The sequence below is a fragment of the Ilyonectria robusta genome (genome assembly GCF_021365365.1).
Source record: "Ilyonectria robusta strain PMI_751 chromosome Unknown BGZ61scaffold_10, whole genome shotgun sequence".
NCBI lineage: Eukaryota > Fungi > Ascomycota > Sordariomycetes > Hypocreales > Nectriaceae > Ilyonectria > Ilyonectria robusta.
In genome coordinates, this window is record NW_025764444.1 from 1,287,561 (window position 1) to 1,310,801 (window position 23,241).

At 56.6% G+C, this 23,241-nt stretch overlaps 8 protein-coding genes across 8 annotated transcripts; 6 read left to right on the forward strand and 2 right to left on the reverse strand.

Annotated features, from left to right (window-relative positions):
- Positions 1-299: 299 nt before the first annotated feature.
- BGZ61DRAFT_588687 (uncharacterized protein) lies at positions 300-4,510 on the forward strand. Its single transcript, XM_046256539.1, has one exon. The coding sequence runs from the start codon at positions 647-649 to the stop codon at positions 4,130-4,132; it is 3,486 nt and encodes a 1,161-aa protein (XP_046104444.1). The 5' UTR covers positions 300-646; the 3' UTR covers positions 4,133-4,510.
- A 351-nt stretch (positions 4,511-4,861) lies between these two features.
- Positions 4,862-8,713, forward strand: BGZ61DRAFT_494200 (ASST-domain-containing protein; the record flags this gene model as incomplete). The annotated part of the gene is made up of 5 exons (XM_046250749.1): positions 4,862-5,584; positions 5,639-6,280; positions 6,335-6,481; positions 7,166-8,170; positions 8,345-8,713. 5 exons carry the CDS (start codon positions 4,862-4,864, stop codon positions 8,711-8,713), a joined length of 2,886 nt encoding a protein of 961 aa, XP_046104445.1.
- Positions 8,714-10,739: 2,026 nt separating this feature from the next.
- BGZ61DRAFT_36499 (uncharacterized protein) lies at positions 10,740-11,681 on the forward strand. The gene has a single exon (XM_046241570.1). It carries the CDS (start codon positions 10,839-10,841, stop codon positions 11,622-11,624), a length of 786 nt encoding a protein of 261 aa, XP_046104446.1. The 5' UTR covers positions 10,740-10,838; the 3' UTR covers positions 11,625-11,681.
- BGZ61DRAFT_36473 (general substrate transporter) lies at positions 11,583-14,005 on the forward strand. The gene is made up of 5 exons (XM_046241546.1): positions 11,583-12,040; positions 12,100-12,191; positions 12,244-13,280; positions 13,351-13,441; positions 13,521-14,005. The coding sequence occupies exons 1-5, from the start codon at positions 11,773-11,775 to the stop codon at positions 13,743-13,745; spliced, it is 1,713 nt and encodes a 570-aa protein (XP_046104447.1). The 5' UTR covers positions 11,583-11,772; the 3' UTR covers positions 13,746-14,005.
- A 1,536-nt stretch (positions 14,006-15,541) lies between these two features.
- BGZ61DRAFT_452582 (pyridoxal phosphate-dependent transferase) lies at positions 15,542-17,682 on the forward strand. The gene is made up of 4 exons (XM_046245967.1): positions 15,542-15,849; positions 16,128-16,158; positions 16,278-16,924; positions 16,982-17,682. The coding sequence occupies exons 1-4, from the start codon at positions 15,742-15,744 to the stop codon at positions 17,429-17,431; spliced, it is 1,236 nt and encodes a 411-aa protein (XP_046104448.1). The 5' UTR covers positions 15,542-15,741; the 3' UTR covers positions 17,432-17,682.
- A 179-nt stretch (positions 17,683-17,861) lies between these two features.
- On the reverse strand, positions 17,862-19,006 carry BGZ61DRAFT_352267 (uncharacterized protein; the record flags this gene model as incomplete). The annotated part of the gene is made up of 2 exons (XM_046240414.1): positions 17,862-18,770; positions 18,857-19,006. The coding sequence occupies 2 exons, from the start codon at positions 19,004-19,006 to the stop codon at positions 17,862-17,864; spliced, it is 1,059 nt and encodes a 352-aa protein (XP_046104449.1).
- Positions 19,007-19,203: 197 nt separating this feature from the next.
- On the forward strand, positions 19,204-20,264 carry BGZ61DRAFT_588692 (uncharacterized protein; the record flags this gene model as incomplete). The annotated part of the gene is made up of 1 exon (XM_046256540.1): positions 19,204-20,264. Exon 1 carries the CDS (start codon positions 19,458-19,460, stop codon positions 20,262-20,264), a length of 807 nt encoding a protein of 268 aa, XP_046104450.1. The 5' UTR covers positions 19,204-19,457.
- Positions 20,260-22,984, reverse strand: BGZ61DRAFT_452587 (tryptophan synthase beta subunit-like PLP-dependent enzyme). Its single transcript, XM_046245968.1, has 5 exons — positions 22,824-22,984; positions 22,610-22,697; positions 22,486-22,556; positions 21,296-22,423; positions 20,260-21,242 (listed from the first exon to the last, which is right to left on the reverse strand). Exons 1-5 carry the CDS (start codon positions 22,869-22,871, stop codon positions 20,439-20,441), a joined length of 2,139 nt encoding a protein of 712 aa, XP_046104451.1. The 5' UTR covers positions 22,872-22,984; the 3' UTR covers positions 20,260-20,438.
- Positions 22,985-23,241: the final 257 nt, after the last annotated feature.

The following is a 23,241-nucleotide window of genomic DNA, read 5'->3' on the forward strand; positions in this document are numbered from 1 at the left end:
GGTTCCGTACTGACCAGAGATCGAAGGGTCGCCAAAACTCAATCAGATCTGCCGGGGGATACTTACTTTCTATTTCGGTAGAGATAAGCATTGCAACAACATAAAGGAAGGCCAGATCGCCTTTTGCTGGTATCAGCCAAGCATTATCCATCCTGGTCGTGTTCCAGGTTTCCCAGTTTCTCAGAGGTGTTATCAGGCAAGTAGCTCGCGCACGTGCTGCGAACCCCGGCACTTTCTAGACTTTGAAACGTCACGACGACCAGCCTCACCCAGCCCGTCCGAATCGATTCATCTTCCCGCAAACCACAAACGTCCCATGTACATGTCCCGACCCGTCAAAGTAGAGGATCGTCCGTCGCACCGCTCCCCCGGTGTCAGCAATTCGCGCGCCCGAGACTTAACCTGGTACATCGACCTATCCGCAAGCACCGCCCCCGAATCCGTCCGCGCCTCTCTCACCCGAGCCGCCAGCGATGATGCGCGTGCGCCTACACTTTGAGTCATGACCGCGTCTGGATCGCTTCGCCCACCACAACATCGCCCACTGTCGAGTTTGCCCCACGCACCGCTACCGTTCGATTCTGCTCCCCACCAGCCGCTGCGGCCCGTTGAGTCGCGGACCCGTCTTGGGCCGACCTAGCCCGGTATGCTGTCCCATCTGCGATTTCACCGGCGAGGGCATTCGAATCCTCCCTCGCCGCTTCCCGACCAGCATCCAACTTCTCCTCCCTCCTCGCTCCTCTCGCCCTATTCTCCAGACGCCTTCTCGCCCGACCTACGCCAGGCCGCCTCCAACCCCGTCGCTCAAGCGCCCACATTACCCCCCATCACCCGAGTTACGTCAGCCGAATCTGAACGGGAGCCTCGACGAGATGCCGATATGACGATCCAACCGGACCCTCGAGCCCCGCCGCCGCGGTCGCCATACAACAGCGAGTCCAGCTTTATAGGGGGCGTTGCCCTCAGGAAGTATCGGCGGGACATGGCAGCTCAATCCACCGACACCATAGACTCTGCCAGAGGGACTCCCCAGTCGACACTGGCCCCCGTCAATCCTCCTGCGCCCTTAAGGCCACCTCCCCAACCCGTGAGGAACAGCAAGCAGCCAGCGTCTTTCAGTACTCCTACCGATCTCCACAACTCAGCAGCCTCCCCAACAGGTCGTCGTCCTGCTGGCGCCCGCCTCCATACCGAACTGCCAACACTTTCCACAACGAGCAGCAACAGCGACAACCCTAAGCCCAAAAAGGGACTGCCATTCCTAAAGAACCCCATGTCGACCTTATTGATGAGGAGGAAGAACAGCCAACAAGTCCCGAACCTTGTTCCTCTCCCGCTTAAAAACCGCCCAGAGGAGCCCATGTACGACCCTCGTATCAAAGGCACGCGTGTTCACGATTTCAGTGCGCCGAGACCCAAGAGAGTCATTCCCAGCACCAACAGGGATCCAGCCTACGTCCTCTCTCCATCCCAATCTGGCACCTTGCCTGAGCTGGAGAGGTTTCCAAATACAATAGCTTCCCCAGTCGAGAGTGGTCAGGCGTCTGCCACAAGCGAACGGAACCCAAGTAATGCCTCAGCGTCTGTGTACTCACAAGACTCGCTCAAACCCACCCTGAGCAACACATCTGATATGATGAATGGGACTGCAAATGCAATATTGTCCCCTCCTCAACATGCTCCTCCGGTGCCTCCAAAGAACGAGGGACCGATCTCGGTCCAGCCGAGGTCATCTCAGGCATCCCGTCTCATCGATGACGCCGGGTCAGTATACTCGAAATCATCTACGCGTGTCGGTCGTTCAAGAGGACCCTCCCTATCTGGTCTTTCCGGGAAAGACATACCTTCTGCATTACCCCGTCACATGAAGAGTACGTCTTCAAGATTCAGCTTCGATATGGTTGGCGCTGCAAAGCAAGAAAAGCTGCTCGAAGACAGGCACCGCCAGCGAGAGCTGGAAAAGCAGACAACTGAGCCCGACCCCCCGTCCAACCGAGATTCTCGATATGACGATTTTGACGAAGATGGCTTTGACTATGACGCCATGATGGATGACGACGAATACCCCGAGGAGGAAATCAACATGGTAGGGGATGATATCGACTATCTCAACAGCAGTCTTGGAGGCGGTCTTGGTAGCGGTCTTGGAGGTGTTCTTGACGATGAGCTTGACCCTGACGACGACCAGGAGAATTTCTCAGGCTTTGTGTTCCAAAGATCCAACCCGACATCTACTTTGACCAGCCCACTCAGCGCTGGATTCATCGCAACGCCACGGGATGCGGAAGGGAATGCTATCGGCTTCGCCATGAGCAAAAACAGCCCCGGACTTCCTGATTCTCTATCGCCCAATCTCCTTTCGCCACATATGCTGCCAAATTCTGACCTACAAGCTGCTGGGTTAGGAATTCAAGGCCTCGACATTCCGGGACCAACCAGTCTTGAGAGCGACGTTGCATTCCAGCAACATCAACAGCTCCCCACTACCAATGCGCCACAGCCCGGGAGGGAGGATGACACCTATTACGACGATGAACTGATGAGATACGAAAACCAGGAGTTCGCTGAGGATCTCGCTGCCCCTCCAGAATGGGATGACACCCCTTTCGATGAGTCTATCTTTGACAACAACGACACTGACCAGTTTGGTCGGCCAATTGCAGGAGCATTTGCGCAGGCACAGGAGGATCGGCGTGCAGGTCAACAGGATGTCCAAAAGCGGGAATCTGATGACATAACGTCTCGGTTCTCTGCTCATTCTGACGTTTCTCAGTCAACTGCCCATACTTCACTAAGTGTCAACGGTCAAAAACCGGCCGACGAGAAGCAACCTGAAGAAAGCACCCCATCGTTGCATTCGTCACAGAGCCCTGTTGCATCCAAGGGAGAAGAACTTGATGGTGATTCTGTGGCTGCCTACCAAGCTGCTCTCGCTGCTGCTGCAAACAAAGCTGCTCTCTCCGGCAAATTCCAACGCACCTCATCACCCCGGTTAGATGAGCCTCCTTCGTCCGAAATGGGACAATCACCAGACACGCCCGGCCATGGGACATCCTTTGAGGATGATATCTATGAGGACGACGGATACTCATACGAGAACATGGCCGATTTCGAACTCGATGACGACGCCATCATTGCAGAGGCAAATGCTAGTGCCTTGGCCAATGATTCGGATGGATGGTACGGCCAGGAATTTGGCTTTTACTCCGCGCCAGGTCAGCAGTACGGATCACATAATCCAAACCAGTCGGTCGAATACGAGTTTTCCAACGGCGGATTCTTTGGACCTAAGGGTGGTGTCGACCGATCGACCAGTGGTCGCATGGTGTCTCGGGAACCAAACCTTACGCCCATCACGGAACGGTCCGAATACTCTAACCGCAACTCAATGATGAGTCTCAACATGCCAGGCTTCAGCTCAGGGACCCCAATCCAGAGCCCCGGTCTTGCACAGCTTGCCCTCTTGGGCTTGGGCGATCGCGGTGACGAGATGAGCCTATCAGCACTTCTTCGACTCCGGTCTAAGGCTTGGGGCAGCTCTCAAGTCAGCCTGGCTTCCAGCCAAGGTTCTCCCCGGTCAGAAAGGGGAGATGCTCCCAACTCGCCATGGGGGGCCACATTCTCAAGCCCAACTAGCTACCACGCTCGGAAGAACTCGGTCCTGTCCACCGTCAGCCAGGACTCGGATGACAATTGCAGCGTATCAGGAAGTCCCACGTTGACGGGGGGTATTCCTGGTTTTACGCCCTCCTTACCACCCGTTCCGCCATTAATGAGCCCTGGTGCTGAATCACCAGTGAATATGGGTGCTTCAACTTGGAACATGGCATCAAGCCCGCCATCCCAGTTGAACACAGTCGTTTCGCCGCTTACGGACTCGGTGGGTACGCCGTTTTCACCCTCCGCGATGAGCCCGCTCGAACGTCACAAGAGTTCTGACAGCTCGGGCTCCAACGGCCCTTCTCGACACATCAAGTTGGGTCATCGGCACAACGCATCAGCTGATAGTATATCATACACAAAAGAGGAGGAGGATAGCGGGGCTACTCGTTGGGTCCTAGAACGACGTCGGACAGGCGAGGCAGGACAAGAGATTCTCGAGAGAGAAGTTGTCGAAGGCGGACGGATTTAGAGCATTCCCCTCCGCCAATGGATGAATCACGAATAATGGGAATCACAACATTACCCATACACCCTACACCGCAGGGAGGAGTTTGTGACTGGGACAGGATATTATATATACACTTTGGGATGTGAGTCGGAAGCGCTCAACTGCACCGGCTCCGGTAAGCTTTTTTTCTAGACGGGCAGCTCTTGAGGGCAAACTTGTGTTGAAAAGTTTTGTTTGGTGTTTGGGAACATACCTAGGAATTCTTGGATAAATGGAGGAGTGGCGATGGTCACAGTTCATTCTTCAAGCCTGTAGCAGGAGCTCGGGGGCTGTGAATATTTGACGAGGTTCGGATAATGAGGACCATTGATACCATAAAACACGTGAATTTCTTCCGCATCATCAATTTCCAGGAGCCATGTTGTGAAGATCTAAGTGTGAGTTGGCAGGGAGAACGAAGGAGCAACCGTTATAGTTACTCTTTGCGCATCGACAACATGTTCAGGGGCCATCCACATCCCCACACTCATGCGTCATACCTTCACAACGGGGAGGACTCAGTGCACCTGCTATTCGGGATCAAGTAGACAATGGTCATTTGTCCCTCCAGAGAAAGGGGCCATCGCAACTCTCTTCAACCACCGTGACAGCGTCGTCTTGGAACAACTTTGGAACACGCACCTTTCTTTGACTTCTCTTTGGTCACATCTTCGGATGTCTTTTGCTCCAAGTGTGAAAACCGTCTTCACCATGCACACTCGTTTTCTTTTGCTGGCCGCGGCCTCGCTGATGGGCGCTTGCCTCGTCTCTGCCGACGCGCCCTTTTTCAACGACCTCAACGGCTTCAATCAAGGGCTACTAGGCCGGTTCCCCAATCAAACATTCCGCTCCACTGATATAATTGCACCGCTGTTCCAGGTCAACACTTTCCGCCCAGATCTCGTTGATGAGGCGGGTTACATCTTCTTGACGATTGAATTTGACGGTAGAGGGGGCCCAGCGATATTCTCCAGCAAGGACCTGAGCCTCGTTTATGCTGACCTCAACTATGCCCGGAGCTTCGACGCCCGCGCCCAAGATCGGAATGGCATCACGCACCTCACCTTCATCGAAAACGGTGACTGTCACGTCTTCAACGATTCTTACCAGAAGCAATTTTCGGTTACAGCCAAGGGCCTCGGTCGCACTACCAGGGCCGATCTCCACGAGTTTCAGTTCACTGGCCAAGGAACCGCCATCATGTCGGTGTACCAAGACATCAAATACAACATGACTGCTGTAGGCGGCGATGACAACGGTCTCTTAACCGATGCCATATTTGAAGAGGTCGAGCTCGAAAACAACCAGGTCCTCAATCTGTGGAGAGCTTCGAACCATTTCAACCTCAGCGATACGTACGTCAAGTATGGCCCTGACAAGGGTTTCATGAACTCGGACGGCTTCGATTGGTTTCACATCGACAGTATTTACAAAGTAAGGCTCCCTTCCGTTGCTACAGATAGATCATTCTCTTACTTGTTTGAACAGTCCAGGTACGGCGACTACCTCATATCATCCCGAGCCCTGTCGATGATTGCTCTTCTTAATGGTGAGAGCGGTAATCCGAAATGGATTCTTGGGGGTAAGCACAATCAGTTCAAGGACCTCAGTGGTGGTAATGCGACCAAGTTTGCAAATCAGCACAATGCGCGGTTCGTCCAGCGAAACGAGAGCCAGATCAGTTTCTTCGACAACCACGTCCTAGAGACTGGGCCATGCAACCACACAAACTGCTCCCGAGGAGTGGTAGTGGAACTCGACTACGACGCCATGACGGCTCAGCTCTTGGGGGAATTTCGCCATCCGCAAAAGGTTTCTTCTGGGTCTCAGGGCAGTGTCCAGGCGTTGAAGAACGGCAACTTCCTTGTAGGATGGGGTTTGAACCCCGGGTTCACGGAACACTTCCCCAACGGAACGGTGGTTATGGATGTGCAGCGAGGCGCCTTTCCAAAAGTTGCTGGAGTCGAGCCAGGCGCTGACATGACGGTGTACCGGGCCTGGAAAATGAATTGGGTTGGCCGACCTCAATGGGGTCCTGATATCGCATCGGTATCGCAAAACAATATGACGACCAATGCCACCTTCTACGTCTCTTGGAATGGCAACACCGAGGTTGATAGATGGGAAGTGGTATGTCCTAACATGGTGTGAGGGCAAATACTTGACACTAACGCTCCATGGCAGTATGTCGGCAACGACCCAATGAACATCACCCTCTCTCATGAACGAGTGGGCAACTCAACCCGCATGGGATTCGAAACCATGATAGTCCTTGATGGGAAGCATATTCCAAGATACGCCAGAGCAGCCGCCTTCGATAAACATGGGGAAGTACAGGGACTAACGGCCTCGGTTGACATCGTGAGCGGCAAGATCCTTGGAAAGAGCAGCAGTATTTGGAGGTTGGCCACTGATACGGACGAGGACAATAGGGAGGGCGACTTTGACGGGCATGACTACGAAGATGAAGAAGACGCGGCAACACATCCCAGTATGCCGTTGACTTCGGTCGTAGCGCTGTTGGTGACCATCATCATGGGGCATATGTTATAGGGTAAGGGAGGCCAGAGCAACCTATAAAATTTGGCACTAATGATTGGCAAAACCGGGTTATTGTTCGGATGGAGTAATGAGTTTCTTATTTTATGTAAATAGAGGTGTTCTCTGAAATATATTGTTGCAAGTCTCCAAGCTTGAGCTCTGTATGTGAGGCATCGAATTCTGTTTCCACTTCTCAGTTGGAGTTGAGGTCAAGACGGCCCAACGGCTGACTAAGCCATCACCATTGTGATCGGACCTTCGGCGAGCCACTTTCATCATCACCACCAGCTTCAGGACTCAGGTCTGACCTCCACTCTCGGCTTTTTTGCCTCCCCTTTACGTAAAACTATAGTGGAGGATCGAATTATGGCGCTGCCTCTGGCTCGGACGTCGTTTGTTTGCCGGCGTTGTCTTCAGGGAACTCACCAGACCAGAGTGCTCCTGGTTGCGCACTACTCATCACAGCCCTCACAGGCAGGTAAAGAGCAGAGCGGAAGCCAAAAAGCAGAGGAGCCGGAATCAAATGATGGAAAACCGACTGCTGTGAAGGAACCGGGGCCATTGGCCCGTCGACTAGAGGAAGCTACAGAGGAGGCCCTTTTCACAGGAGGGAGAGCTGGGCGGCGTGCCATCGAGGACGCGGGATTTTCAAAGGAACTCAAGGAGAAGCTACTAAGCAAGATTGCGGACGCCAATTTCAGGACGCAATACTCCGGGGCTTTCACCGAGGCGGACATGCCAGCGGCCGCGGGAGAGGGCACACGACACATAGCCACCGGACAACCATGGACTGGTCAGGAACCAATAGGGGATGGAGTTCTACGGATGTTGGACGACGCCAAGAAGCCCCTAGGGCCAGGCCTGCGAAGCAAGTTCCAGCCGCCACCCGTGGACATGCGGTTACAGAGGGGACCTTCTAAGTCAGCCGGAGAGAAGGTGGCCACGGCGAGGGATCGAGCGTCGATGTACACGGGCATGGACATGAAGAGCAAGAATGGACTGACTGAGGAGGAGAGGGAGAGGTATCGAAAGGAGCTCAAGGAGCGGTTCGAGCCTGGATTCCGGGCGATGCCCAACACAATATCCGGGCTTGCTGGGTTGGCCAACGAGCGGATCGAGAACGCCATAGCTCGAGGCCAGTTTAAGAATATCCCGCGGGGCCCTGGCATTGAGCGAGATGCACGGGCAGACAACCCATTCATTGATACGACGGAATACATTATGAACAAGATGATCCAACGTCAGGACTTAGTGCCGCCGTGGATCGAAAAGCAGCAGGAGCTGGTCAAGGCCGTGAGAGTGTTCAGGGCGAGACTACGAAACGACTGGAAGAGACACGCAGCAAGAATGATTGCGTCAAAGGGGGGCTCATTGTTAGACCAGATGCGGAGGGCAGAAGCATACGCAGCAGCAGAGCAAGTACATAACCCAAGAGTGCGGGGCCAGAAGAAGGAGCAGGCGACGACGAGTACGCCGGTGGTATCCGACACAACGGAGGAGTCAAATAAGATTAAAGCACGGCAAACGAGCAGCTCAGCGACGAGCGAGAACGAGACCCTAGCTCCATTGGAGGCATCGACAACGCCCGCATCGAATCCGGGGATGGCATCGGAACGTCCCCCACCGCCTTTCCGGGACCCGGCGTGGGAACAGGCGGAGAAATCATACTTGGGACTGGCGGTCGAGGAGCTCAACCGGCTGACGCGGAGCTACAACCTGATGGCGCCAGACCTGGCCAAGAAGGGGTACTTCTCACTGGACCGAGAGCTGCGGGCGTGCTTCGCGGACGTGGCGCCTGAGGTAGCAAAGGAGATTCAGGTGCGGGCGCTAGGGGGAACTGTGCGGAGCCGTGGGCTGCGGGGGGGCCTTGAGGGGAGGGATGGGGATGGGGACTCGATTGGGGGGAGTGGAGGCATTCTGGAGCGCATGTCTGGGGGGAAGAGGACTCAAGTGCATGTGGAGGCGGAGAAGAAGGCGTATGGGCTGAAGGAGTGGTGGAATGACGTGTGGAAGAAGGACTAGCAAGTGGTTAATGTCTTCCGGGGGTTTGGTTGTACTATAGCTGTGTTCGTAGTATGGTGTTGATATGATCTTCCAGATATGTGTAGTTTGTTGACGGGCATCACTGTCATATATCACATACCGCAACGGACTGGGCGGCCCTGTTTGTCATGTTGCAACGCAGATTCTTCCCCAGCATTACCCGTTCTCTGGGGAAAATCTCTGGGGACATGCTGGTCAGCTCTTACACCCATTCGTCCGACGGATGCCGAGACGCTGCTTGGTCCACGTGCTCATCCAACGCGAACCCAACAAACGAGAGGATGTCATTAATCAGAAGAAGGAAAGAGGGGATCAGGGATTGAATGATTTGGGGGGCGCTTGTCAGGGAGGGAGGAGAACCCATCGCCAGCCGTCGGAGAGAAGGCCGTAGATATAGTGTGCTGTGTCAGACGTGGTAGTGCCAAATCAGCTGACACCATGCCAGAAAGGGCTTCACCTCCTCACCCTCGGTGCTGTTTTTTTAACCGGTGGTGTCCTCGTGATGGCCTGGAACGACGGGAGAATCAGGAACCCTTGCTGCGAGCGACGGCTAACGGGTGGTTTGAGTCCTTTGGGATAAGTCCTCTACCACGATCCCCGGCCGAGTGAGTTGCCGTTGACGCTGGGGACTTGGGACTTTCGATGTGGTCCCCGGTGAGTTCCCCGGTGTTTCCCCCGGTTCTACCCTCCAAAACTCCCCACCTCCCATCTCCACCTGCGTGCTGGAGCTGAGCTAACCTCCACTCGCTCTCCTCCTCCGCCTTTTTTCTTCCGGGCTGGTCCTCCCTGGTTCCCCCAGACCACTCTCGTGTAAGTTTTTTTTCTTTTACGGAGTACCCCGCGCGGAGAAGGATGGTTGGCTGGTTTCCCCGGTCGCAGCCTGGCAGGGCGGGGGCCTTGGTCTAATTAGTTGCTTGGCCTGGCTAGGTGTGAGTGGCCAGCTGCGATATCGTTAATGCGTAGTACTTCGTGCATGCAATGTTTTTTGAACTACGGCTGGCTTGCCGGGGCACAAGCTGAAGGGATTCATTGAAGAAGCACACTAGCGGTTAATTAGTGAGCAGGTATTCCGTCATGAAAAGACGGCACAGTGGGATGCAGACACATTTCAGGTCGGAAAACTTCCGATGGTTCTGGCCCGATTTGTGTGATTGTTAGTCCACAATATGTCGTCGCGGCGAGGGCACGTAACAGGGGGTACCCCAACCCTGGGTTGCGTTCAGAAACATGCCATTGTACGTGTGTATCGGAGTTTGGGGTTGCAATTCCATTTCCACGGCCCTGTCCTGTAATCCCGGGGTGGGGTTTTCGGGTCTGGCCTACGTAGTGTTGACTACGCTTAGTACATAGCGTTGGGAGGCAGTGGTCTTTAACATGGCTTCAGATAGCGACAGACGATATGCCGTCCCCGGTCCCTCGGATTCTGTCAAGACCCGAGTCGACAGGCCGAGATTTTTGGCTTTTCGGGGGACTAGAATAGCGTGTTAGAAGAGGGCAAATAGCGTCCAATAACAACCGAGGCAAACCGGAGCAGCGAGTAAGGGATTTGCCATGCCACCGTTGAGGCCGTTTGAAGCGTCGTCGTCGTTGATCGGGCTTCTCGCCGGGTGGCGTCCCCCCCTCAGGCACGCCGAGCAAGCCACTAACAATGGATCAAGATTGATCGAGGCGCCTTCCTCGCACCTTTCTTTTTCACTGCTGGTTTGCAGGTGGTGTGGGCAAGCGCAGCGGCAGAGCCGCAACCTAATACCAATCCACTTCAAACTCCAACAAGTCGGTCCCCCAAGTTTTCTCTCCAACGTCGGGGGAGGGTCCTGGTGGGGAGACGGAGGGGGAAGCGGAAGCGGGAGACGGTCTGTGTTTCCATACACTTCACCCATCTCAGGTGGGATGCAACGGCGATGATCTGCACCGTTGATGCCATTCTGCGTCTCATCCATGCTCCCTCTCGCGCTGCCTCCCCCGTCCCTTGGCAAGACGAAGAGGGTGGTGAGGTGGTAACAGAGTGTAAAGTTACTCTCCCCTCCAAGACGCATCTCCACTCTGCTTCCCAGTCCAGGAAGGTCGACAGTCTCGTTAGCGGCCTAGTGCGCAATTTCCCCACATGGCCCGGGAGGCATTCCATCCTCGGCCATGTGAGACGCACGCGGAGAGTCATGAACTCGTTTCGAAGCCACCCAATCACCGCGCGGCCATCACTCATCCTCCGCTCCATCACCCATCCTTCGGCCATGGTAGAAACACCAGCCCATCGATGCTACCCCAGTTCCCCCAGCCTGTTCATCCATGTCGCCCTGGCCGGCCCTGGCCCAAACTGGGGTTAGCAGCCAACCCGTCGTCCAACCCCCCGTCGTTGACGCCCTTCCCCCGCGCGCCCGAACTAGACCCCCTACGGCTATCAAATGGCGTTTCTCTGAGCATGGCCAAAGTGTGGTCGCCGCTGCTACTGTCCCGTCGAAATCCCCGTCTCGTGGCCGTCGCCAGAGGCACACTAACGGGAGTCTGGTCAGTGCCCAGCATGGCATACGCCCGAGCCATGTCTCGTTCTCGTTCGCGCCGCCGACTATCAGAATGTCTCCCCTTCTCGGCTCCCCGTTCACTCCCCCCCACACTGCCGGCTCGTCCAAAGCAGTTGCCGAAGTTGGGGTCGTTGGATAAGTATAAAGCAACCGCCCCGGATCCCCATCTTCGCCGTTTTCCTTCCCCTTCCCTACCCCTCACACTCTTCTCTCATCTTCACCCACAACCCTCTCAATCCCCTTGGGAATCTCGCTGCAGTCTGCAATTCACTTGCTGCTGCCGCCTTGATCCCTTTGCTGCGTGTGCTTTCAGTAGTACACTGCAAAAAGTCTGCTCCTTTTCGGCATCCCCGTTGAGAGCAACTGTGTGACGTCCGTCGAGTGGGGACAATTAGACCGAGAAAACCCCACACCAGCCCGAGTCACAATTCTCCAATCTCCATCCTCCACCATCCTCCTGAATCTCATCAGGCCCAATTGCACTCTCACTCACTCCCAATCCGCTGCAAAACCGCCATCATGGCCGACGACGACAAGGTCTCGCCGGCTGCCGCTGCCGCTGCCACCTCTGACCTCAAGGCCACCGACTCAGCTGGCTTCGATGGCTCCGATCCTAGCAAGACCCACGCGACCATCATCGAGCATGCCAAGGCTGCTGCCGATAAGGAGCACAGCATGACCCTCATGCAGGGTATCCGCCTCTATCCCAAGGCCATCTTCTGGAGCTTCCTCATCTCCACGTGCATTGTTATGGAAGGCTTCGACATCAGCTTGGTCAACAACTTCTGTGCGTTTCGCCACTCCAATCTCCCTATTGCTGTGGGTCTACTAACACTGGGCAATTAGACGCGTTCCCCCAGTTCAACAAGAAATATGGTGAACTAACTGCTGATGGCACCTATGAGATTCCTGCCCCCTGGCAGGCTGGTCTGAGCAACGTAGGTTCTTGGATAGAAATCCACACACAAGACAAACACTAACCTCTAGTAGGGTGCCAACTGTGGTTCCATTATCGGTCTCTTCATCAACGGCTGGATCTCCGAACGCTTCGGTTACCGTTACACTATCATCGGCTGCCTCATCTGGTTGACTGGCTGCATCACCATCTTTTTCACTGCTCAGAATGTCCAGGCCCTGCTCGCCGCTGAGATTCTCTGCGGTGTCCCGTGGGGTATCTTCCAGACCATCACCATCACCTACGCCTCAGAGGTCTGCCCCGTCGCCCTCCGTGGTTACCTCACCACCTATGTCAACTTCTGCTGGGGTGTCGGCCAGGAGATTGGTATCGGAATCATCTACGCCATGCTGGACCGTGAGGATGAGTGGGCCTACCGAATTCCCTACGCCCTCCAGTGGATCTGGCCCCTTCCTCTCGCCATTGGCATCTACTTCGCTCCCGAGTCTCCTTGGTGGTTGGTGCGTAAGGGCCGCCTGGATGAGGCCAAGCAGTCCCTGGTTCGCCTGACTAGCGTCGACCGTGAGACCGACTTTGACGCCGATGAGACCATTGCCATGATGGTTCACACCACCGCCCTCGAAGAGAAGATCACCGCCGGTGCTTCGTACTGGGATTGCTTCAAGGGTGTCGACCGCCGCCGAACTGAGATTGTGTGCATGGTTTGGGCTATTCAGAACCTCAGCGGCAACTCCTTCTCCAACTATTCCACCTATTTCCTCAAGCAGGCCGGTCTTTCTGAGAACAAGTCGTATGCTTTCGCTCTTGGCCAGTACGCCATCAACATGGTCGGTGTTTTCGGTGCCTGGGGTCTGATGACTCTTGGCCTCGGTCGTCGAACTCTGTACATTTACGGTCTCTGCGGTCTCTGCACCATGCTCTTCATCCTCGGTTTCCTTGGTCTGGTGCCCGACGCTCACCGTGAGCAGGCTGCGCTCGCTACTGGCAGCATCATGATCGGATGGGCCCTCGTTTACCAACTGACCGTCGGTACCGTCGCCTACTCGCTGGTTGGAGAGATGTCGTCTCGTCGTCTGCAGATCAAGACTGTTGTGCTCGGCCGTAACCTTTAGTAAGTTGACTCATCCCATATGCCCTACGTCCTGGCTCGTTTTAGTTCATATAGCTAACACGCCTCACAGCAACGTCGTCGGTATTATCAACGGTGTTCTTACCCCGTACATGCTCAACCCCACGGCTTGGAACTGGAGCAACTTCACTGGATTCTTTTGGGTAAGCAAATAATTCCAATTCCCAGCAACTGCACGTATGTTCAAGAAAGAGAACGTAAATACTAACCAGGTCAATGTAGGGTGGTATTGCCTTCTGCTGCATCGTGTACACCTACTTCCGACTTCCCGAGCCCAACGGCCGAACCTTCGCCGAGCTCGACGTCCTGTTTGAGCGACGCATCAGCGCACGCAAGTTTGCCGAGACCGAGGTCAACGTGTTCCACGAATCGGTTGAAGAGAAGGTCATGGACGAGTATGAGAAGGTTGGCGTCACGACTTTGGAGAAGACACAGGGCACTGCGTAAATATTGGACGGTCCAACGAGACCTGGGTTCGCAAGGAAGCGAGGAATGCCCTCTGCATAGGCGTTGAATGATGGGGTACGACACGATCGATGCACTCGGGGTTACATCATGGCGATATCTCGGATCTTACTCGGGATTGATAAGTGGTCACGTGGTCGCACGCATCCCAATCAACAACGCTGTACGCTGTACATATGTACGATGATGGAGGGTAGTTAATTAAATATGATGATAAAGAGATATTTACTACACCATATCGCCGATGCCATGTGCATGCTGCATCATGTGTGACCCCCACAGCAGGCCTTCGCTAAGCCACGCAATCTCCAAGTCGCGCATCCAACAAGCGCAGCATGTTCGCCACGGCGCCTGATCGGATTTACGAAAAAGCTTCCACTGCTGAGGCTTACATCTAGCACGGATTCTACGATCGCCGTTCCACAGGACCGGGCCGGTCAGGAGAAGGGACGGGACCGGCAGGAGCGCGGCGGACTTGGAGGCGTTCCAGGGGTGGGCGGTCTGATGGGTGCCAGCGGCGGAAAGGCTGAGACAAGGGCCAGATGATGCAAGACGAGGGCGCTAACGAGGCTTGGTCGCGGTAGCGGAAGCGTTAGAGGATGATTTTGGGCTCCAGTTTGGCTGGAGAAGCGGAGGAGGAGCCAAGAGGGTCCAGCTTTGGAGATTGAAGACGGGTGACCTGGGGTCCGGCGCTTCCCGGAGTAGACCGGAGGTGGTGTGAAGAATCAAGTGAGAGGAAGAAGAAAAGAAAATGGATCGGGATTTACACTCCGGTGGGAGTGGAAGTGGAAGTGGAAGCGGACACGAGAGTGGAAAGGTCAGTGCAGATGGAAGAGGATCGATGGGAATTATGGTGTGTTGTGAATATAGAGCCAGGAAGAGAAGATTGGGATTGGCGCGGGAATTGATGGCCATGTCATATCTGGTTTGTCCTTCCCCATCTCCAGCTACGACTCAGTGCCGGCCGATACTCGCACTGACGGCTGTTTCGATCGAACGGAACGGGTGCCTGAAACGCAACCTTGATCGGGGTGATCGGGGAATGTGCGGCACTTGTACGGACGCCTTGATGTTGACAACGGTATTTGACAGGGCATTTAACAGGGCATTTGGACTGCAAGCATCTAAGCACACGAAGCGAGCACATCGTAATGCACTATGCACTGGACAAAAGGAACCCCTCCAAGGTGGATGGAAGGAGAGCACTCGGCCGGCCGGCCGCCTCAGGCGCGCCACTCAGCGGCCCTGCTTCAGCATAGAGCGGTTAGAACTGACGTTCTGAGTCTGGCTGCGGACCTCAGTCGTCACGGCGTCCTTCCTTTTTTTTTGTCCGTTTTTTTTTTGTGCAGCGACCAGCGCCGATGTCCGGGGTAGCCCCACTAAATTTTCCCTCCTGCCGGCCGTCAACTCCTCCTACCACCCGTCAACCGCGCACCCTTGCGGAAGGTGAGTCCTGACTGGGGAAAAAAAGCGAAGGAGCGCTGTATCCCACGCTGTATCCCGCGCCCTTTGCCCACGCTGGGAATTGGCGGTTCCCGCTGGCGCAAACCCTAGCACCCTGGGGGCCACATGCTTTTTGGTGCATGCCGCGCTGGGGGGTGGGGTCCCGTTCAAGAGGGCCTCGCACCACATGCCGCCCTCTGGTTGGTCGCAGCTCCCTGCCCTGGTTTCCGTGCAGCTCCGATCGCCCAGATGTCCGACGCTGGAGCGCCAGCCCGCAGGGAAGGAAGCACTGGCTGTGCGGGCAACTGTGGGCAAGTGAGCACAGTGACCACACTCTGTTGCTCACCTCCGCGCATCGCATTGCCTCACAGCCCTCACCTTACCCACCTTCCCACCTTCCCGCCTGCTGCCACTACCACCACCACCACCACCTCCCTCCTTCTTCTCCTCCTCCCCTCCCTCTCCCCTTCTTCCTTCCCTTCTCTTCCTCCCCATCCACCTCCCTCACCACCAGAATCATCTCCTCTCCTTCACAATGCTGTCCACCCTCCGAGTCGCCAGCCGCCAGGCTGCCTTCCGCCCCGCCCAGCTCAGCGTCATCCGCGCTGCTTCCACTTGGGCCAACGTTGCCCAGGGCCCTCCTGTATGAAGCTCCCCCGTGCCAATTGAGCACCTCCTTTTTCGTGCAGTGCTAACCTATTCACAGGATGTAAGTCCATCTACTTGTCCACGAGCTTCACGCGAGCTGCGTAACTAATCAATTGGCTGTTTTTCTCGACTACAGGCCATTCTGGGTACGTCTCATACCAATTGTCTTTTCCTCCGTTCCCCCGATCCAAGGGGTGGAGGAGAAACTTAACACCTCATTTCACCGACATCGACACTAACCCCTCGTCTACAGGTATCACCGAAGCCTTCAAGGCCGACAAGTTCGAGAAGAAGATCAACCTGGGTATGTCCGCCCCCTCTGCTACCTCTTGCCATGCTTGCCGTTGCCCACCCACGACATCATGACATGAGTCAACCCCGGCTCTATTGCTCCACTCATGATCTGACTCTCCTGACCCACAGGTGTCGGTGCCTACCGTGACGATGCTGGCAAGCCCTACGTCCTCCCCTCCGTCCGCGAGGCCGAGCAGAAGGTTGTCGACAGCAAGCTGAACAAGGAGTACGCTGGCATCACCGGTGTCCCCGAGTTCGCTCCCGCTGCCGCCAAGCTCGCCTACGGTGACAGCGTCTCCCTCGACCGCGTCGCCATCACCCAGACCATCTCCGGCACTGGTGCCCTCCGCATCGGCGCTGCTTTCCTCGCCAAGTTCTTCCCCGGCGAGAAGAAGATCTACATCCCCAGCCCTTCGTGGGCTAACCACAAGGCCGTCTTCAGCCATGCCGGCCTCGAGGTTGAGCAGTACAGCTACTACGACAAGAAGACCATTGGCCTCGACTTCGAGGGCCTCATCGCCGACGTCAAGGCCGCCCCCAACGGCAGTGTCTTCCTCTGGCACGCCTGCGCCCACAACCCTACTGGCGTTGACCCCACCCCTGAGCAGTGGAGGCAGATCTCCGATGTTGTCAAGGAGAAGGGCCACTTCTCCTTCTTCGACATGGCCTACCAGGGCTTCGCCAGTGGTGACACTGATAAGGATGCCTTTGCCGTCCGTCACTTCGTGAAGGAGGGCCACAACATCGCCCTCTGCCAGTCTTTCGCCAAGAACATGGTGAGTCGCATTCGAACCCGGAGCCTTATGCATCTCAATGACTAACTGAATCTCCAGGGTCTCTATGGCGAGCGTATTGGTGCCTTCTCTTTCGTCTGCGAAGATGCCGCTGAGAAGAAGCGCGTCGACTCCCAGCTCAAGATCATCATCCGCCCCCTGTACTCCAACCCCCCCATCCACGGCGCCCGCATCGCCTCCGAGATCCTCAACGACCCCACTCTGTACAAGCAGTGGCTCGGTGAGGTCAAGGAGATGGCCGACCGCATCATCACCATGCGCGCCCTTCTCAAGGACAACCTCGAGAAGCTCGGCTCCAAGCAGGACTGGTCTCACATCACCAGCCAGATTGGCATGTTCGCCTACACTGGCCTCTCCCCTGAGGAGATGGACCGTCTCGCCCAGGAGTTTTCCGTCTACGCTACCAAGGACGGACGTATCTCCGTTGCCGGTATCACCTCCGACAACGTCGGCCGTCTGGCCGAGGCCATCTACGCCGTCCGGGGTTAAGTGGTGTCGAGGCAGATTAGCGAGTGCACGGGTACCGGAGTGGCCCTGGCGGTTCGAATGATGTCGTTTTTGGTTCTCCTCCAGGATAGGTAGATCGGAACAGCTTTGCAGGAATCTAATGAACCAGGAGTGTTGGTCTGGGATAGACTGCAAATACCCAAGTCTCAGGTCTGGGTCGGGAGCAAATTCTTGGCTTAGAAAGAACAGAGACAACCCCCAAAATCAAATGTACGATGATATGAATTATAAACATGTGTCTTCCATGTGTCTGAATCTGCTCTGGCGATGTGATTAGAAGGGTATATATAAGTCGTAGACAACAACACTTCGCCAAACATATGTACAAAAACTTCTGGTATTACCGCCACATCTCCGTCATATCCTGTCATGTCTCGTATACATACCCCAAGACTGTTGTTTGCACTGCTGTTTAGCTGTGATGCAGCCGCTCGAGGTCACCCCTGACGTCGTCCATTTGTCGTCCCATGTCGCGATATACGCGGGACATCTCCTTCATCATCTTCTGCTTGCCCTCGCCGCCGTCGACACCAACGCCATACTCTGATAGCTCGGCCTTGAGCCCGCGAATGCGCTCCTCGCTGCGAATCCTCGCATCCCGGAGGTGTGCAGCGTAGTTCTTAAGTGCAGCCAGGGCCTCAGGGGTGTAGACATCGCGGCGGACAGCGGCCACAGCGAGGGCGGCATCTGCATCGTGTCGCTGAGCCTGTAGGCTGACCTCTGCGGCGCGGAGCTCGAGGCTACGAGCAACGACGCCATGCTTGACCTCGAGGGCGCGGACGAGGTGGGCCAGCGCCTGTGTGGATGCGTGGAGAACCGTGGTCAGGGCGGTGAGGCTGCGGAGGCGGTCGGCAACGAGGGCGGACTGGGCAGCGGCAAGGTCGGTGCGGAGAGTAGCCAGGGTCTGCGGGAGGGCGGCAATGTGTCGGTGGAGGTAGGATGGGTTTGTAGAGGGGTGGGCGATTCGAGCGAGACTGAGGGCGGAGGAGCGCAGAGAAGAGGCGAGGAGGGGCGCCAGAACTGGGAGGAGGGATTCGATATCGGACAGGGGCGGGTGGGCAAAGAGAAGCTCGAGGGAGGCTTGCGGGAGCGGCGGGGAGTCGGGGTTCAGCAGTGGCGGGAGAATGAGGAGGAGGTCGACGAGGGGCTCGGAGAGGCTCGATTGTTGCTGCTGCGCGGGTGGCTGTGATGGCTGTTGTTGGTGTTGAGGCCGGAGCCGTGATGTCCTTGGCGCCGAGGCTGGGTCTGCGGGAGTAGCCGTAGCAATGGCGCGGGCGAGGATGTGGTTTTTGGCAGCTTCTAGCCGACGACGGTCGAGTTCCTAGACGCCGAGAAGTTGCATGTCAGTCGAGCTATCCGTCGTCATGATGGCCAGCCATTGTCAGCCGCGGCTGTCTGCAAACCCACCTCGCGGACCGCAGCTCGCTCCTTCGCCGCGGGGTCCTCCTTGGTCGAGCCATCGGGATTGAGAACGACGTGGGTGAGTTTGCCGTAGAGGATGGCAAAGTCCGGGTTGTTCTGTAGGACGGCGGCGTCCACGGGCGGAAACGTTGACATGGCGGTTGTGCTCAGCCGCAGTAGGGATATGATTTATCGGAGAGGAAATAATTACAGGGAGGGAGCTACAGCATGACGCTGGGTGGTGGGGGTTTCGCGAACAGCACACGCAGTCACCTGATTGGCAGAGCCACAAACAGAGCTGCCGGTGTCGTACGTGCACCCACCACCCGGGACCGGAAGATCACGCGCTTCCGAACCTCACGATGCCAAAATTCTCCCCAAAACCTCTCGTCACCGGAGAGAGAGAAAGCGACGAAGCGACCGACGATCAGCGCATTCTGGACGGGAGCTGGACCGCGCCCAATTACGCCTTCCGCCGCCATCCCCCGACGCCAATTGAGGCCAATGCCTCGCCGATAACCCGGAAGAACCCTCCCGCCACCCCGAACCTCGCCGCCTAGTCGCTCGTCCGACGGCAAAAACCAAACCCTCACGAAGCACCATCGCCATGGCGTCCTTCGCCGCCGCCCGACGGCCGTTCGCTGCCGCCTCGGCATTCTCCTCCCTCCTCGCCCAGCCTGCCGCGGCCGCCGCTCGCCCCTTCAGCACCACCCTCCCCCAGCAGACCAAGACCGTCAAGGCGCACCGCCTGCCCGACCGCCTGATCCCGCCGTACCCCTACGGCGAGCGCCGCATCTACAAGCAGTCCAACCGCGGGCTGTACGGCGCCGCGCGCATCCGCTTCGGCAACAACGTCGCTGAGAAGTGGGGCAACAAGAGCCGCCGCTTCTGGCGGCCCAACGTCCATGTCAAGAGCTTCTACCTGCCGGCCCTCGACGCCAACATCAAGACCCGCCTCACCCTCCGCGTCCTCAAGACCATCCGCCGCGAGGGCGGCCTCCAGGAGTACCTCCTCAAGAGCAAGCCCGCCCGCCTAAAGGAGCTCGGCCCCGGCGGCTGGAACATGCGCTGGCTGCTCATGCAGAGCCGAGCCATCCAGGAGCGCTTCAACGAGGAGCGCATCGCCCTCGGTATGGAGCCCAAGCCCATTGAGAACCGCGACGATGTCATCCAGTACGCTCTCGACTTTGCCACACCTGGTCCTCTGAGCATGCGAAGTCGCTCGACACTCGAGGAGCTTAAAGCGGCCGCCACTGCTGAGCACGAGGCCTTTACTCTGGGCGATTTAGATTTGGCCGATCTAGAGGGAATTGGGGAGCTGTCAGACGAAGAGGAGGCTCGCTTGTTTAAGGAGCTTGATTTGGCCGAGGCTCAGGCCAGCAAGATTAAGAACAAGGACACCGTCACTGTGTAATATCTCTGTGTATTATATGTACCAAAAGCCCTTTTTCTCAGATAAACGCCAACCAGCCTTGTATCATCACCACAAAAATCAACACACAAAAAGTGTCATGAGTCTGCTGCTGCTGTCCCACTTTCCAAGGTGCCTGCATGTCGTCGTTTCACTTCATAATTCCCGTCTCATGCCTTAAAATCGAAGATCCCATCCAATTTGGGGACCCAACTTAGGCAGTTCGTCGGCCACACTCTGCACGTCCTTGTCTCCTCGGCCGCTCAGGCAGATGACCAGGTCCTCGTCCTTCTTCATCGTCTTGGCCAGCTCAATGGCACCGTAGATGCCGTGCGCCGACTCCAGTGCGGGGATGATACCCTCCATCTGGCTCATCAGCTTGAAACCCAGGAACGCCTGGGCATCAGTGGCCGCGACGAACTTAGCACGCTCGTTGTCCTTCCACGAGCTCAGCTCGGGACCGACACCAGGGTAGTCGAGACCGGCCGACACTGAGTGAGTCTCGGAGATCTGACCGTGTTTGTCCTGGAGGACGTATGTCCTCACACCGTGCAGAACACCCTTGGAACCGCCAGTAAGGGTAGCACTGTGTCGCTCTGTGTCAACACCATCACCACCTGCCTCAACACCCAGAAGCTTGACCGACGGGTCGTTGGCGAAGGGGTAGAACATGCCGACGGCGTTGCTGCCACCACCGACACAGGCCACGACAGCGTCGGGCAACTTGCCACGCTTCTCCATCATCTGCTGCTTGGTCTCGTCTCCAATGACGGATTGGAACGTTCGCACAATGGTAGGGAAGGGGTGGGGACCAATGGCGGAACCGATAATGTAGTGAGTGGTGTCGAGATCGACAACCCAGGCGCGGAGAGCCTCGTTGACGGCATCTCGGAGAGTCTTGCTGCCAGCCTCGACAGCAACGACCTTGGCGCCGAGTAGTCGCATTCGGAAGACGTTGAGGGATTGTCGTCGGACATCCTCCTGTTATATTGTCAGTTATTGGTCGGGAATCTAGCTTGGTTGGTAAAACTTACGGCTCCCATGTAGACGGTACACTCCATGCCAAACTTGGCACAAACAGTGGCGGTAGCAACACCGTGCTGGCCAGCTCCAGTCTCGGCAATGATGCGAGTCTTTCCGAGACGACGGGCCAGGAGAAGCTGGCCCAGGGCATTGTTGATCTTGTGGCTACCAGTGTGGTTAAGATCCTCACGCTTGAGCCAGATGTTGGCGCCGCCAGCATACTCGGTCAGCCGCTCTGCCAGGTGTAGGTGGCCGGGTCGTCCCATATACTCGTAGTAGCCTCGGTACTCCTCCCAGAACGAGGGGTCGTCCTTAATCTTGTTGAAGCCGTCCTCGAGCTGCGACAGGCAGTCCATCAAGCTCTCGGGAACGTATTGGCCACCGAACTCGCCGAATCGCTCGGGGATCTTGCCGTGCAGGGCAGCCAGCTGAGCCACCAGGGCGCTGTCCTCCTCAGCACTGATGACATCATTGACAGTAACGTTGGCGAGCTCGGGCTCCTGGGCTCCCACGGCAGCCTCAATGATGCTGACCTCCCGGGTGGCCTCACCCTCTCCTCGTCCGGAAAGGTAGGCGGCGTACTTCTCGACGTCGTTGAAGGCCTCACCAGGGGCAGCGTTCTTAATGGTAGTGATGATCTGGCTTCCAACAACGACACCATCGGCCATGTTAGCGACACTCAGGAAGTGCTCGCGGGTGCTAACACCAAAGCCAACAGCGGCGGGCTTGTTGCCGCTGTACTTCTTGACTCGCTCCAGCAGTTCGGGGAGGTTGGCGTTCATGGTGCCGGTGGCGCCGGTAACACCCATTCTGGAAACGACGTAGATGAAGGAATCGGCCAACTGGCAGAGAATTCTCATTCGGGTATCCGAGGTGGCCGGGGCAATGAGAGGGACGTAGGACAGGCCGCCCTTGGTGCAGAGGCTGCGGAAGGAAATGGCCTCCTCAGGAGGGAGATCGACGACGATAAAGCCATTGACGCCAGACTCCTTGCAGTCCTTGAGCAGACGCTCCTCTCCGTAGCTCAACAGGGGGTTGTAGTATCCCATGAGCATAACAGGGGCCTTAAGGCCGCGGGATCGGGCCTCCTTGACCATGCCCAGGGTCGACTCGATGGTAACGCCATTCGCGAGAGCAATCTATCCGGCGTCAATCCTGCATTGAAGCGAAACGGGGAGGGTTTATGGGGGTCGTCACATACTGTGTTGGCAGTTTGGATGGTCGGGCCGTCGGCAATTGGGTCGGTGAAGGGGGCACCGAGTTCGAGGACGTCTATGGAAAAGGTTAGAAGCGATTTCGCCACCGAAGCGTTAATGGGGACTCACCAGCACCGCCCTTCTCCAGAGAGAGGAGAATATCGGGAGTGTCTTCGGGTCGAGGATAACCGGCAGTAACGTATGCTACAAGTGCCGACTGCAACGCATTGAAGCCATCGTCAGCCTTCACATCTCGTGGAATGTGCAACCGCCCGCCTCACTACCCCGCGGTGTAGGCGAGTGGGCGAGGAGGGGCAATTGCGGCGGAGTGAGTAAAACCGACCTTGTTCTGCGCCTTGCAGCGCTGGAAAGTCTGCTTGATGGCCTCCATATTGTCGTCGTTGTCGTCGTCAAAGGGGAGGGTGGCGTGTTGTGTGAGGAAGCGTGTCGAGGAGAGAGAAAGTCGAGGCGGGCGATGGCAACGGTTTTATGACTAGAGTTGCTGGCGCCCATCCGACCTTTTTTTGTGAAAGCGAGGCGGATGCACGCCACCGATTCCCGGAAGAATGCTCTCCGCCACACCTGCTCCTGCATGAGTTCCCGCCTTGCAGCAGACAACCCCACCTCCGCAGCCGGACTTGCCCAATGCAGTAATCTGCTTGCCTCCCCTGGCAGACGACTGGGAGTTGGTTGGGACTCCCCGCAAAACAACACGTTCCACCAACAGGACAAGTCATGACACTCTCTAGAATCGCCCATAG

Coding starts and splice junctions, on each gene's coding strand:
- BGZ61DRAFT_588687 (XM_046256539.1), top strand. CDS start 647: ATGCTGTCCCATCTGCGATTTCACCGGCGAGGGCATTCGAATCCTCCC.
- BGZ61DRAFT_36499 (XM_046241570.1), top strand. CDS start 10,839: ATGGCCCGGGAGGCATTCCATCCTCGGCCATGTGAGACGCACGCGGAG.
- BGZ61DRAFT_36473 (XM_046241546.1), top strand. CDS start 11,773: ATGGCCGACGACGACAAGGTCTCGCCGGCTGCCGCTGCCGCTGCCACC. Junction 13,281..13,350: donor GTGCTCGGCCGTAACCTTTA/GTAAGTTGACTC, acceptor CACGCCTCACAG/CAACGTCGTCGGTATTATCA. Junction 13,442..13,520: donor ACTTCACTGGATTCTTTTGG/GTAAGCAAATAA, acceptor AGGTCAATGTAG/GGTGGTATTGCCTTCTGCTG.
- BGZ61DRAFT_452582 (XM_046245967.1), top strand. CDS start 15,742: ATGCTGTCCACCCTCCGAGTCGCCAGCCGCCAGGCTGCCTTCCGCCCC. Junction 15,850..16,127: donor ACGTTGCCCAGGGCCCTCCT/GTATGAAGCTCC, acceptor GAAGCCTTCAAG/GCCGACAAGTTCGAGAAGAA. Junction 16,159..16,277: donor CGAGAAGAAGATCAACCTGG/GTATGTCCGCCC, acceptor CCTGACCCACAG/GTGTCGGTGCCTACCGTGAC.
- BGZ61DRAFT_452587 (XM_046245968.1), bottom strand. CDS start 22,871: ATGGAGGCCATCAAGCAGACTTTCCAGCGCTGCAAGGCGCAGAACAAG. Junction 22,557..22,609: donor TCTGGAGAAGGGCGGTGCTG/GTGAGTCCCCAT, acceptor CCTTTTCCATAG/ACGTCCTCGAACTCGGTGCC. Junction 22,424..22,485: donor CCATCCAAACTGCCAACACA/GTATGTGACGAC, acceptor GACGCCGGATAG/ATTGCTCTCGCGAATGGCGT.